Genomic DNA, 15,381 nt, shown 5'->3' with positions numbered 1-15,381 from the left:
ATTGATCTGACTATTGTATTGATATCCTGTGTGCTTTCATGGCATGATTATAATGGTTACATTATATGAGCAAGACATGAAAGCACACAGGATATCAATACAGTGGTCAGATCAATACAGATCAATCATGCCATCCTTGGCCTGCCTAAAAATGAAAGTACTAATGCTGAGAGAAAATAGCCAGCCTGTTATCTCTGAAAGTATGCTTGTTGACCTTGCAGCTGTACTGTAACTCTTCACAGGGGAAAGAGGGAGTTTGATTCCTTGTAATCTTCTGGCTTTCTCTGGCCAGACAAAGCTCTTGTGTTTCTCATGAGAATTGGGACTTTCGTGCCTTATTGCTAACTGCCCCAGGGGAGGGGGAATCTTGCTCCTTATATCAAAGTGCATATGCTTGTATTCTCATTCCTGCCAATCCTACTCATCTTTGGAGGTAACTGTGAACTTAATGGATCTCTATAATAAAACCTTTTCAACCAAGACCCTGGAGTACTCGCTGTGAGGGGTTTGGAGATCTATCTGCCATGGACTGCCGTCCCTAGAACTGACAATGTGGTAGGAAAAGAATAAGAGACCAAACAATGCCATAAAATAAAGCAACATAAATTCAGTCTAATAATCTATTTTATGCAATGATTGGATATTTTCAATTTGGATATTTTCAATTGTGTGTCCCACTGATAAAGAGGGAAGAGGGAGAAGGATACCAGGAAGACACTGAAAATGAAGGAACATCAGTATTTGGAATAACAGTGAGTTGGAGAGGAGGAATTTGCATACACAGAGGAAAGAGGCAGCAAAGATTATTTGGATGGCTTGGTCCTGGGAAATGTAGGCAGCTCCTAAGTAATTCCACACAGGGGAAGCAGAACTAGAGGAGGGGCTGTGGCTTGGTGGTAGCACATCTGCTTGGTAGGCACAGTGTCCCAGGTATCTCCAGTTAAAGGAAACAGGTAGTAGGTGATGTGAAAGACCTCTACCTGAGACCCCAGAGAGCTGCTGCCAATCTGAGGAGACAATACTGATCTTGATGGGCAAAAGATCTGATTCAATATAAGGCACCTTTGTGTGTCCAGCTGTCAACATGGAGACATTTATGCTATGAAGGAACTAAAGAAGTAGACTGGAGGACTTCCGGTTTGGGATCATGGTGGTCTGACACAGCTCAGAGAGCAGAGCTGTCCGAGCTGCTGTTTGTAAGGGCTAGTGGGGTGCTAGATCGCCCGCGGCCCCCTGTTCTCAGGCGGAGAACAGGCGTGAATGCTCAGGATCCAGAGAGTGCATTGATCTTGGCTGTGGGGGGAGATCTGCGCAACGATCGCCCACCCAGCCTTGAGGTCCCGCTCTATGAAGGATGGCAAAGATCTCTGCAGCGGCTTTGGAGTCATTGAATTGACATAAGATCACCGTACCCAAGCTTCAGCAACTAATTTGGACTAATTTGGAATATTTTGAGCATTGAAACAGCGATTACAACCCGCAAATAGAATTGTTAAGGTAAAGATTGCTATCTCTCTTTCTGAGAAGAAATTTGATAAGAGGAACTGAATTAATTTGGAAGATAAAGATTGCTAAGTTTTAAAGACTTATTGGCTATGCTCCGGTAAAGTGACTGAGTTAAAAAGAATTTATTTAGAAGAATTAGAGCGGAAAAGTAATTGTTGTTTACATACCTGCGGTCTAAGAGAGATAGTGAACTGTGGGAAACTTGAAGAAACACGAGAACTGCTGTGTGGATGTGATGGAGCAGGAAGTGTGTCAAAGTAATAGAGTAACGGGCTGGAAGCAGCGGTTAAAGGAAACCCAGAAAAGGAAGTGCGCCATTTTGGAAAAGGGAAAGGGCAAGACCTCAACCTAAGTGGAAGTGGGCCATCTTGGAGAAGGATAAGGGCAGAAGCTTTGAGTTAAAATCATAGAGAAAAGATGCCCGCCATTTTGGACATCGGAATTTTTTAACTGGAGAAGAATTCGTTTTAAATAAAGGACTTAACTTTGAAAACAATAAATTATTTTCGCCGCAGAGTTGCGGAAGAGAGCGGACTCGTGGGAGCGAGGTAAAGCTAGCCCCACGATGTCGAAGAAGGAGTGGCAGTCGGCGTTGGAGAGCCTGGATGAGAAGGTGGCGGATGGAAATAAAGAGATTAAGGATATGATAAGGGATATGGCGAAAGACTTTAAAGAGACACTTAAATCGGAGGTGGCAGAAGTAACCAAGAGTATTGATGAGGTCAAGAAGGAGTTACAAACGACGCAGTTGAAAGTGAAAGTAATGGAAGATGGTTGATAAATTGTCTGCTTCTTTTAAGATAGAAACCAAGGGTTTGCAAGGAAGAATGGCCGTGATGGAATGTAAACACATGGAAAGACAACTTAGATTTCACGGAGTCCCAGAAGTAGAGGGAAAATCAGCCCAAGAGCAGATATCAGAAATACTTGTAGAATTTTTGGACAAGGAAGTGGAAGAAATTGCGGCTCTTCTGGATGTGGCGTACAGAATTAATTCAAAATATGCAGCTCAAAAAAATCTACCAAGAGATATGATTTACAACAAAAAGAACAAGAGAAGACATTGTGAGTAAGCAGTTTCAAAACCCTTTGGAAATTGCTGGAAAAAGAGTGCAAATAATGAAAGAACTACCTAGGGGAGTTTTGTTGGAAAGGAAGAAATATAGAGAATTGGTTCAAACGTTGAAGGATTTGAATATTAGATACAGATGGGAGATACCAGAGGGTTTGAGTTTCGAATTTCAAACAGTCAAGAAAACGATCAGGTCCAGTCATGAGATGGAGAGGTTTTTTATGGACAATGAAAAAGACTTACCTAAAAAATCCAGAATTTGATTATGGAATGCAAAATCATATCTTGGAATGTAAACGGACTGAACTCACCTTCTAAACGTAAAACTATTTTCCATTGGCTATCCAAACAGCATTGTAATATAATTTGTTTACAGGAGACACATATTAAGAAACAGGATGTGAAATATTTAAAAAATGCTAAACTGGGAAGGGAATTTGCAGCTTCATCGAAGCGAAAAAAAAAGAGGAGTCATTTTATATATTAAAGATGAACTGCAACCTAAAATGATATTTAAGGATGTGGAAGGCAGATATATAGCCATGGAAATTATTTGGAATATGGAAAAGATTTTGCTGATTGGGATTTAAGCACCCAATGGTGCTAAGGATATTTTTTTTAAGGATCTACAGAAACAACTGGATGGACTAACTCACTCACAAATAATTTTAGCAGGTGACTTCAACGGAGTTACGGCTTTAGACGTTGACAAAAAAACAAAGGGTGCACAAAAGAAAAGAGGACTATTGCCAAAATCCTTCTTTGAAATTAAGGATCAGAAGAATTTGGAGGATATTTGGAGAAGGAATAATCCTAAAGTAAAGCAGTATACGTATTTTTCGCCAAGACATTTGACATTATCAAGAATTGATATGATCTGGGCCTCTAAGGACTTGGTTGTATGGACAAAAGATGTGGAGATAATGCCAAAAGTAGGCTCAGATCATAATCCAATTATGTGGAAGTTTGGAAAATGCACCAAAAGACAAGGATGGAGAATAAATGAGGATCTGCTGCAGCAAAAGGGTAATTTAGAACTGTTACAAAAGGAGACCAAATTCTTTATACAGTATAATTTAAATAATACCATTCCAACCTACAAAGTTTGGGATACTTACAAAGCAGTTATCAGAGGAGTATTGATGGATTTAAATGCAAGGGATAAAAAGAGAAAAGAGGAAAAAAGAAAGAAATTGTGGAGAATATAAGAATTAAGGAGGTGCAATTGAAGAAAAGACCAGGGAAAAAGAAAGTATATCAAGAAATTAAAATCTTGCAAGAACAATTGAAAGCAATGGAGAATAAAGAGTTGGAATGGGAACTGAAGAAATTAAATCAAAAGTCATTCGAAGGAGCAAATAAACCTGGGAAATATTTTGCGTGGCAGCTGAAAAAGAAAAAAGAAAAAAAGGTGATAACTAAGATTCAAGAAAATGGAATGACATTGATGGATCAGTCAGCGATTAGTAGAGCATTTTTTAAATTTTATGCAAAACTGTATCAAAGGAAAGAAGTAAATTTGGATGCTATTGAACAATATTTAGATAAAATTAAACTACCATTGATATCAGAAAAATGGAAGGAAAAGCTGAATGCAGAAATTACAGAGACAGAGATAAAAGAAGCTATTCAGTCGACTAAATTAGGCAAGGCACCAGGTCCAGATGGAATTACGGCTAAATTCTATAAATCATTGGCAAATGAATTGGTACCCTTTTTGAAGGCGGTAATGAATGAAATTTTAAGAGGACAAAAGGTTCCAGAATCTTGGAATGAGGCCATTATATCATTGATACCAAAGGAAGACCAGGATTTATGTAATGTTAAAAATTATCGACCTATTCCGTTGCTGAATAATGATTATAAAATTTTTGCAAAAATTTTGGCAGAGAGATTAAAGGAAGGGCTTGTGGAATTTATTGCAGAAGAACAGGCAGGTTTCCTTCCAAACAGACAAATCAAAGACAACTTGAGAACTGTTTTAAATGCGATAGAATATTATGACAAACACTGTGAAAAAGAGGTTGTTTTCTTTTTTGTGGACGCAGAGAAAGCTTTTGATAATCTAAATTGGAGTTTTATATTTGCTACAATGGAAAAACTGCAAATGGGAAAAGATTTTATCCAAGCGGTAAGAGCGATTTACAAAGACCAATGTGCAGCAATTGTAGTTAACAATGATTTAACCAAAAAATTGGAAATCAGAAAGGGTACAAGGCAGGGTTGCCCATTATCTCCATTGTTGTTTATCTTGATTTTGGAAATGCTATTGATTCAGATTCGAGAGGATGATGCTATAAGAGGCATAAAGATTAAAGACTTTACCTACAAAGTTAGAGCTTTTGCAGATGATGTGATGGTTATTGTTGAGGATCCAACACAAAATATGCCAAAGTTGCTAGACAAAATAAAGGAATTCGGAGATCTGGCTGGTTTTTATGTCAACAAGAGAAAGTCAAAGATATTATGTAAGAATATGACCAAACAAAAGCAACAACAATTGATGGAAATTACAAATTGTGAAGTAACGCATAAAGTAAAATATTTAGGAATTGAGCTGACAGCGAAGAATATTGACTTGTTCAAGAATAATTATGAAAAGCTATGGCAACAGATTGATAGAGACTTGATTAAATGGAATAAATTAAATCTGTCATGGCTGAGAAGAATAGCGGCAGTCAAGATGAATGTGTTACCACGGATTATGTTTTTATTACAAACAATTCCAATTATTAGAGACAGTAAGCAATTCGAAAAGTGGCAGAGGAAGATTTCCGATTTTGTATGGGCAGGCAAGAAACCTCGAGTAAAAATGAAAGTTTTGTGTGATGCCAAAGAGAGAGGTGGACTGCAATTGCCGAATATCAGATTATATTATGAAGCAGTTTGTTTGGTTTGGCTTAAAGATTGGATGTCACTGGAGAATTGTAAGCTACTAACTTTGGAAGGCTATAAAAAAATTGTTTGGATGGCATGCCTACTTGTGGCATGATAAATTGAAAGCTGATTCTATGTTTCTGCATCATTATGTTAGAAGAAGTCTCTTCACAATCTGGAAAAAATATAAAAGTCATTTGGGTGAGGGTATCCCCTCGTGGGTGGTACCATTCGAAACTATCGACCCGAGAGTTATTTATAATAGAGACCAATGTCTGTCCTATAAAAAGATTCTTATTCAGGAACAAAATATGATAAGAATTAAAACAGAAGAAGAGCTAGTTTTTTGTTATGGATGGTTTCAATATAGGCAGATAAAGGATTTATATAACTCGGATCGTTCAAAAAATGGAATTAAACAGGAAGACTCAGAACTGGAAGAAGCTATACTACAAGAAAGTAAGAAGAAAATTTCAAAAATTTATAAAATTCTTTTGAAGTGGTATACAGAGGATGAAACTGTTAAAGTCCAGATGGTGAAGTGGACTATAAACTGTCAAAAAGACATAACAATGGAGGCAAGGGAGTATTTGTGGAAAAATACATTGAAGATTCCAACTTGTACCAGTATTAAGGAAAATGTTTTTAAGATGATATATAGGTGGTATTTGACGCCAAAAAAATAGCTTATGGAAATGCTAAGATGTCTGATAAGTGTTGGAAATGTAAAAGTCATGAAGGATCATTGTATCACATGTGGTGGACTTGTGAGGTAGCTAGGCAGTACTGCGGAGATATTTTAGAAACTATAAATGAGATTTTGCAGCTTTCAATAATAAAGAACCCAGAACTCCTGCTACTGAACTTAAATATGGAAGATGTTCCTATGCAACATATGACAACAGCGGCAAGAATACTATATGCGCAGAAATGGAAAGTGCAAGAAATACCATCTAATGGAGAGTGGATACAAAAGTTGCTGTACATGGCAGAAATGGACAAAATGACAAGAAGGCTGAGAGACCAGAATTCTGAAGACTTTTTCAATGACTGGGGGAGATTGAAGGAGTATTTGGAGAAAAAGTGGGACGTGAAGAGGAAATTATGGCAATTTGAAAGTTATTAATTGGGGGAATTATTAGAGATAGGGACCTTTACCATTTAAAGTGAAGTTTTAATTATTGCTAAGTTTAAGTTTTGAATAGATTTGATTTTAATGGATATTATTTAGTTTATTAAGGAAATATGGGATAATAATATATAAAGGGAATAGATAAGTAAGTAATAGAATAAGATATGGGTTGGAAAGCTGTTGCGAGTCTGAGAAAAAGGAGGGAGGGAAAGGGTGGGGGAAAATTGTTATTTAGGTTTTTAAGTAAAAACTTCATTTGTAATTTGTACTCACCTAATAAAAACTTTTCAAAAAAAAAAAAAAGAAGTAGACTGGAAAAAAGATGCCAAATAGTACTTCAGGTGTTGGAGGTTACAGGTGGTGACAAACAGAAGATAGTCAGCTACATCTTCAAATTCAGCCTGCTTTCTTGCTTTGGAAGGAAAAAATATTACTCATCAGAAGGTACATTTAGCAATAAAACCTTTCCAATCCTTACAAGCAAGGGCTTTTGAGCAATCTGAGCTATCTGCAGGAAATGAATCTCTGGTAATGATTTGTACTGCCAGGGTTCTGTGCGCTATAAATAGCTCGTTGGATTCACTTTAGGGTGAGACATATTACAGTTAACCATCATAGTATAAAGATTGCTGCTTTTAGGAAGAAAGCTAAAGGATGGAATAAGGTGCCAATCCTGCGCACCCACGGTATGCCCAGGTAGTATCACAGTAGATTCCCTGCAGAAACTTATTTCTGTATGCCCTTTGGATCACTACATTGCATAGGCACATGCCATAGCATTGCAAGGGAAGGTTAACAGTAGAAGAGAAAGAAGGCAAGAGTTACTAATAAAGACATGAAAGGACTGGCAAATACAGACGTCGGCTGCTTTTGATTTACAGAATTCAATGGGCTTAGCTTTCATTTTTCTTAAGAAAGGGCTATATTTAGCTCGTATATCCCTAAGCCTTGGAAGGCTTTGGAGCATTAAGAATGGATACTTGCAATAACTTCTGTGAGTAGTAAATCCTTAAATAAAATCACATTCCCTAAGAAGAGGAAGACATGCTTTGTTGACATGTATTTGCTTGTCATTTGAACTTGAAGGCACAGTTTATTGTTTACAAATATGATGTTTTTGTTGCTCAGATTGTTTTTCTAGCTGAGCCCCCATTTTCCCCCTGCATGGAATTACTTCTTTTCAAGCATCAGCATCAACTGGAGGTGGGTGGGAGGCGGCAACCGTCTTTGTCTTTTTTACCTTATGGCTCACAGTTTTAAGATTGGTGTAGTTTTGCCAGTTTGGTATAGTGGTTCAGAGCGGTGGGACTCTAATCTGGAGAACCGGGTTTGATTCCCCACTCCTCCACTTGAAGCCAGCTGGGTGACCTTGGGTCAGTCACAGCTCTTTCTCTCAGCCCCACCCACTTCACAGGGCGCTTTTCATTAGGACAATAATAACACACTTTGTAAACCGCTCTGAGTGGACATTAAGTTGTCCTGAAGGGCAGTATATAAATCAAATGTTATTGTTATTATAAATCCCACTTACCACAAAATGATAACAAAGAGGAAACTAAATAGGAAATTGAAGGCAAATTACCACTGCATCAAACAAAACAGGCCCAAATCAAGGTATAACATGCAGAAGAAACAGGAGTGGCACAGAGTTGCTTCTGATTACTTCACCATCTGAACTGGAAGTTATGACTATGTGTGTGTGTGTGCGTTGTGGGCGGGTATGCCAATGCATGCTATTCTTTAATTTCAGGGAGAATGGGTGGGCTTCCCTGTGTCGGTGGCTATTTCAGTGTTCTTTATACCCATCTCATTTCTTGGTGTGCTTTGTCCTTATGGCTTACAGCTGTAGTTGCGAATGTAGAAATTTAAATTGGGTATTAGTACCGGGATCCATGAACCAGGATACTTATTATTCATCTTCCCTTTGTTACTGTTTTCTGTGGCTGCCAGGTATGTATTTGGTGATGGGGAACTATGTACAAGGTCCCTACTTATATGCTTATAATTCTGAGGATGGGGTCAGGCCGATCTAGTCTCATGTCCCAAACCTCAGTACAGAAAATCTTTCTTTTCTGGGTCTCCTGATCCTAGTGGTGTGCTGCAACTGATTGCAGAGTTAATTGGAATCTTCTCCTCTGTACTAATGACTCCAGAGAGCAGTCGTCTGGTGTTCTCCATTGACTTTAAGGTTTTTGCTGGTGTAATGTTATGCCATTGTCAGGGGTGAGACCAATCCCTGGACCACCATTGTATTCCAATTAAGTTTACTTTCCCCCAACTCTACCTAGATTTGCCCCTTGTGTTGATGAATACCCGCCAATGTAAAGATTAAGCCAGCAGCATCCTGTTTGTGACAAAAGGCTATTGCTATGCCAGGATATTTTTTCCTGCTAGTATAACATTGTAATATTGCCAGTGTAAGGAGATTTAAGGAGCAGTTCTATTCTGTCTAGCAGGCACAGGTTGAGGTATTAGGCTATTTTAAGATACAGGGAAAACCACATAACTCAGTTACTTGTGATTTTTTTTTATGCTGCATCTGCAAAGTATTATAATTGCCAATCTTTTCATAAAAGTTGCATATTTAACATTTTCCTAATGTTTAAGCAGACTTTTGGCAAATAAGCAACACAGAAATAGCCTGGCTGAGCAAGCTTTGTATGTACAGTTACGGTGAAAAGCAGTCCCAGTTGCTTTAAATAATATTGATGAGATCTGTAAACTTCTCATATTGTGTAATTAGATATAAGTGCTGTATTCAAAGAATCAGTAAAGAGCTGAGTTTGGATCGCTTTGCTTAATGAAGGTCTTATGCAGATTCCACTAGAGAGCTGCAGAACTCTTGCAGTATTTGTGTTCTTTTGACATTGCACAGATTCATACTTTGGTCGTTTTTCTCTGTGTAGTAGGGTGTGTTTCATCATGATGGAACTAGTCAGTGATTACTTAGTGTGTGCATTAAAATTTCCTCTTAATTTTTTTCCCGTCAATATTTTGACGTGATGGTGATCGACTACAGACAATCACTGTCTCTCTTGCTAACGACCATTAGTAGTGATGTGGTATTTTTAGCAATGGGTTCATTTCAGAATTTTTGGTTTATTCAATCAACCAGTCGAATGTTTATTGTTCGGATCATGAGTCATAACACAATCAACTACAGAGGCACTACGCAAATAGCAAACACAAAATAAATAAAACAATTTAGAATTATTCACTAAGACATGCTTTCTTTCTTTTTTTGTTGCTGTTCAGGAATTGTTTCAATTATGACCCTCACTGTCCTGGCCTATGAACGTTACATTAGAGTAGTGCATGCAAGAGTGATTGACTTCTCGTGGTCCTGGCGGGCTATCACGTACATCTGGCTCTATTCGTTACTCTGGACAGGAGCACCTCTCTTGGGCTGGAACCACTATACACTGGAAATACACGGTTTAGGTTGCTCAGTGGACTGGAGGTCAAAAGAGCCCAACGATGCTTCCTTTGTTCTCTTTTTCTTTCTTGGTTGCTTGGCGGCACCTGTTGTGGTTATGGCCTACTGCTACGGACACATTCTCTATGCAATACGAATGGTGAGTTGCTTAAAGAAATGACTTGTCACTGAAACGTTGAAATGAGCAAATGTTGCATGGATTTCTAAAAGGTAGACCAAAATGGACCTCTTCTGGAACAGCTTTCAAAGTGATCACTGCAGATAAGAGGATTTGCCTACTTGTTTGCATCTCTTGCCGTTTCTGTCAGAAGTATTTCAGTGCCTGCTACAAGTGGGAGCAAAATGTAAAGGTGAATTCAATGTTCTTAATCCGAAGGGACTTTTTCCTAATGTATAGTACTCTGTGTTAGTCCCTAAAAAGATATGGAACAAGTGATGGAGGCATGAGTAATGATGAGGGTGGGGTAGCTGTTCATGGCCATTTATGTAGCTGCATAAGTATCTCCAACCTGTGTCCTGCTGCAGCAGAATTCAGTATTGTACAAATAGTAAAAACAAAATATTCCAAAAAAGGATTACAAGTACACAAGTCAATATAATTATTTTTAAATTGGAAAGTGTATTGAGTGTACTAATAGACACTAGGAATGAGTTAGTAATTTTGCTGTATCTGCAGTATAATATTTGTCCCTGGGCAATTCTAGATATGCATTATTCATTTTTAATTTATAATTTTTGTGTTACATTGTCAGCTTTCCCAGTTCAGGAATGAGGGAGGCGTCATTTGTGATGTGGTTGCTTGTCGGTCAGATTGGTGTCTCGTATCTTAGGTCCAAATTACTGGCAAACCAGTAATGATTTTTCTGCTTTGTGACTTCTGCATAATGGCATGTATCCTCCCTTGCAGGATTGCTCTGCAGGGTCTGTGGATAGTTGGATGCACACCAGTGACTTTCCTACCTATAGTCCAGTTTATGGTAGAAGGTCTCTAAGAAATCATCACCACTGCAAGTGGCAGTGAGAGGACAAGGAGTACCCTATTTTTTCAGCTGCTGTTAGATGCTGAATTTTGGCATGAAAACTTAGCAGTTGTTTATTTCTGACTATCACTGTAGTCCTTCTAGCTGCAGTAGACAAAAATTCAATGATGAGCTAATAAAGAATCCAGAATGTATAACATGTTTATAAATATAATATAGATTTGATACAAAAAAATTTGAACCACTACTTTTTTTAGTGATCTTATTTGCCTTGTCCTTGTGAAACTAGGGACAGACTCTTCTTGCACAGCCATAGCTGCTGGGAGCTGCTAGTGGGATTTAGCAGGGTTGCAGACTGTGTGTGTGAAAGAAACTTATGCCCAGATATTGCGCAAGAAAGATAAATGTACAATATAAAAGCTTAATAAATCCCGATATTAGTGCAGCTGTGCATAGATAGGGATTGCAGTTGGAGCCCCTGGAGCCCTTCTTTCCTCGTGGTTATTTGTATGCTCATACCCTGGAGTGCTGGTTGTTGCCTGAACTGGGAAGTTAGAAACAACAAGTCCGGGAATAAACCATTAGCCAACAATTATATTGTATAATTTTCCTTTTTAAATAAGTGCAAAGTGCAAAAGTGCAGAAAGTGACTTAATAAATATACAATTCAATAAATACAATCAATCAAAATCCTTTCCTATGTCCAAGTCGTTATGGTAAATACCAATGTCCAGCAAGTTTGATTGTATTTGCTGGACATTGGTATTTACCATAACGACTTGGACATAGGAAAAGGATTTTGATTGATTGTATTTATTGAATTGTATATTTATTAAGTCACTTTCTGCACTTTTGCACTTTGCACTTATTTAAAAAGGAAAATTATACAATATAATTGTTGGCTAATGGTTTATTCCCGGACTTGTTGTTTCTAGCTACTACTATCTGGGCTTTTCCCTGCTGTTTTTGCCTGAACTGGGAAGTTGGCATGCACCCTGTTTCCAAATCCAACCTTCTGTCTCTAACCCAGCACATCTCATGTTTAAGCTGATTCCTGCCTAGAGTCCTGGTTTGAGGAAGGAAGTCTGGATGGGAAACAAGAGGTATGCCACTCTCTTGTTTGGGGTAATGGCTGGTGCACCTGTACCATGAAGAGGAATGGAGAGAGGAGGGCTCCGTGAGGTCCTGTTGCACTCATTAGGGAATGGATCATCCTCTAATTATGCTGAGAGGGATTGTGCCCAAATTCTTCAGCGAAGAAATATGATCAGGTAACAAAGAATAAGTCCTCAAGTGATGACATTAATAATCTCCAAGAGGGTAAGGAACTGAATGTTTTACGCCTAAAAATAAGTACCATTTCATGTCTTTTCAGTCTTGTTCTTTTTTATTTTCAGCTTCGTTGTGTGGAAGATTTACAGACTGTCCAAGTGATCAAAATCTTAAGATATGAAAAGAAAGTAGCCAAAATGTGTTTTTTAATGATAACTACATTTCTCATTTGTTGGATGCCATATGCAGTGGTCTCTCTTCTAATAGCCTATGGGTATGGTCACCTTATAACTCCTACAGTGGCTATAATTCCTTCTTTCTTTGCCAAATCAAGCATTGCATACAACCCAGTTATCTATATCTTCATGAGCAGAAAGGTAAGCATTCTTAAAGGAGCACATTAACACATGTTGCAAGGATTATATCTAATTCTGTCTGCTATCATAGCCAAGAGGTTTTTTGTTAAGTGGTAGGAAAGCACAAGCAGGCAAGAAGAGGATAAGAACATAAGAATAGCCCTGCTGGATCAGACCAGTGTTCTATCTAGTCCGGCATCCTGTCTCACACAGTGGCCAAGTGTTACTATGGAGGGCCAACGACAGGGCATATAAGCTGAGGCCTTCCTCTGAAGTTGCTTCCTGGTATTGGTATTCGGAGAATTACTGCCTCTGAATGGGGAAGTTCCCTTTAGTCACCTTGGCTAGTAGCTACTGATAGACTTACCCTTGGTGAATCTGTCTAATCCCCTTTTAAAGCTGTCTATGCCTGTAGCCATTCCTACATCTTCTGGTAGTGAATTCCACATTGAAATAACTCGTCATGTAAAGAAGTATTTTTGATTTCCCCAATTGATCTAAAACTTCTTCTCTCATCATCTCAAACTGACTCAATTGTTCAGCCTCCTTTACTGAAAATCATGGCAAAAAATTCATTGATCAGTCATATTGGTTTACTCAGTATCCAAAAACAAGAATAAAATCTGTGCAATAGCTTTTACTAAGTATTGTTTACTAGGACCAAACAATTGACACAAAACATCATGGAAGCTTTTGAGCCACCAGAATTTTTCATCAGGCTGAACATTACAAAAATTTTAAAAGTGAGATGTGAGAAGCAGATTTTTCAGGTCACAGTCAGAGTGAGAGCACCTAAATGGCTGTTTGTATTCAGTAGTGTCACCATGTAGTCAAATCTGATACGCTAAGTGATACTGTGACATCACAATCATACCATGATCTGTATTGGATGCTATTACACTATGGGGAAGAAGCCCCAGTTTTTTGCATAATGGCAGTGGAGGAGTGACTGAGAGGAACACAGTGGTTGTATAAAGCTACAAACAAATGTGTTTGAAGTACTTTTTGAAAGGAGGATGGAGCATTTCACACACTACAGACCCCTCCCCTTTGGTCCACAAAATGTTTGCAAGGGAAAATTCAATGCAGCCCTAATTTTAAATATATTGATGAAAATGTTGCCCCAGTGTGCAACTGCTGTGAAGCTGCTGTGCTGGCCAAAATTAGGAAAGGAAGAGTGACAAAAACAATCAAGGTGTGAGAGCAATTGCTTTATGGGGACCTGTTCAAATGCTTAGGGCTGAGAAGAAAGGTGAGTAAGGGGAGACATGATTGAGGTCTATAAAATTATGCGTGGTGTGAAGAGGGTAGACAGAGAGAAGCTTTTCTTCCTCTCTTATAATATTAGAACCTGGAGTCATCCACTGAAACTGAAGGGTGGGAGAAAAAAGAAAGTACTTCACATATCACATAGTGAAATGGTGGAACTCACTGTCACAGGATGTGATGATGGCCACCCACTTGGAAGGCTTTATAAGATGGAAGTGGACAAATTCATGGGGCTATCAATGGCTATTAGTCATGATGGCTACTAGTCATGTGTCTGATGAGATGTCCAATAAGACACTGTTCAAGCATACTTTAACTATTGTATAATTTTTGGTGCCATTACAGTTTGTTATTCAGATAGCTCCAATTTAGAAAACACTGATGGCCAAAATGATGCTAAAATAAGTTTAAATACACTGCATATTTTCATGTGCTTAGAAAAATTCTCAAGAGGATCAATCAAATTGCATGATGTCTGAGAATATTTAACAGGAACTGACACTGATTCCATGAAGTGTCTAGGTCCTTGAATATATTGTAAGAGTGGTACATTGCATCGTCACTGTTATTTTTCCTTTCTTTGCAGTTTCGACGATGCCTTCTGCAGCTCTTCTGTGTTCACCTCCTGAAATACCAAAGGAACTTGAAAGACAGGCCGACAATAGGGAGTGAAAAGCCAATAAGGCCCATAGTCATGTCTCAAAAAGCAGGGGACAGGCCCAAAAAGAAAGTGACTTTCAGCTCTTCCTCCATCATTTTCATTATCACCAGTGATGACAAGCAACCGATAGACAATGGTGCCAAACATGCTGGCACAAAAGTCAATGTGATCCAAGTGAAGCCACTATAGCGGGCTGTATTCAACTGCTATTGTAAGCAAAGTGGACTTTTGACAACCAAAATGATTTGATTAACAACTCCTCTTGGGCTTGGGCATCTGTGGCATAATTAAGAAGAAACCAGCACCTTTGAGGAGTGAAATATTGAAGCAGCTGAGAGACTCATTGGCATGTTGTGACAGTATCAATGATATTTCACAAAAAGATGGTCTTTTTTATTAAGAATATTTATTTTTCCATATCATGTCTTGTTAACGTAGCACTTGCTGCACTGTAGACTTTCCAAGGAAATAAAGGAGCTTCTGCAGTAGATAGTGATGTCTTCCTTTTTTAAAATTCTATTTAAAAAGAAAAGATATAACAATATAAAGTATATAAAAACTTATAGAGGCACTACATTTAAAGTTAGACTAAACATTTAAAGTTAGAAAGATACATTTGAAACATGTAACAGCACAGCTAAATTATATAATAGTTGCTTATACCCAGACATTAATATCAATCATTTTGCCTGTTTTGTCTTTTTATCTTTATATCAAGTTACCTTAATTTAAGGTAACTTTAAATTAAGATAAGATAGAGAGTGGTTTCTTCTGGAGAGCTCCCTTGATTTAAAAAAAAACCCTGGTATTGTATGTTAAT

General features: G+C 38.1%; 1 protein-coding gene across 1 annotated transcript in view; it reads left to right on the top strand.

Annotated features, from left to right (window-relative positions):
* Positions 1-14,868, top strand: part of OPN3 (opsin 3) — a 32,889-nt gene extending 18,021 nt beyond the window's left edge. The window contains exons 2-4 of the mRNA XM_054991091.1: positions 9,843-10,162; positions 12,401-12,652; positions 14,487-14,868. Of these exons, the coding sequence (XP_054847066.1) occupies positions 9,843-10,162; positions 12,401-12,652; positions 14,487-14,750 (836 nt within the window). The 3' untranslated portion in view covers positions 14,751-14,868. The remainder of the gene's footprint in view (positions 1-9,842; positions 10,163-12,400; positions 12,653-14,486) is intronic.
* Positions 14,869-15,381: the final 513 nt, after the last annotated feature.

This window comes from Eublepharis macularius, chromosome 1 (assembly GCF_028583425.1).
Source record: "Eublepharis macularius isolate TG4126 chromosome 1, MPM_Emac_v1.0, whole genome shotgun sequence".
In the NCBI taxonomy this organism is placed as follows: domain Eukaryota; kingdom Metazoa; phylum Chordata; class Lepidosauria; order Squamata; family Eublepharidae; genus Eublepharis; species Eublepharis macularius.
The sequence above is the reverse complement of the archived record's forward strand: the minus strand, read 5'-3'. Positions and strand labels throughout refer to the sequence as shown.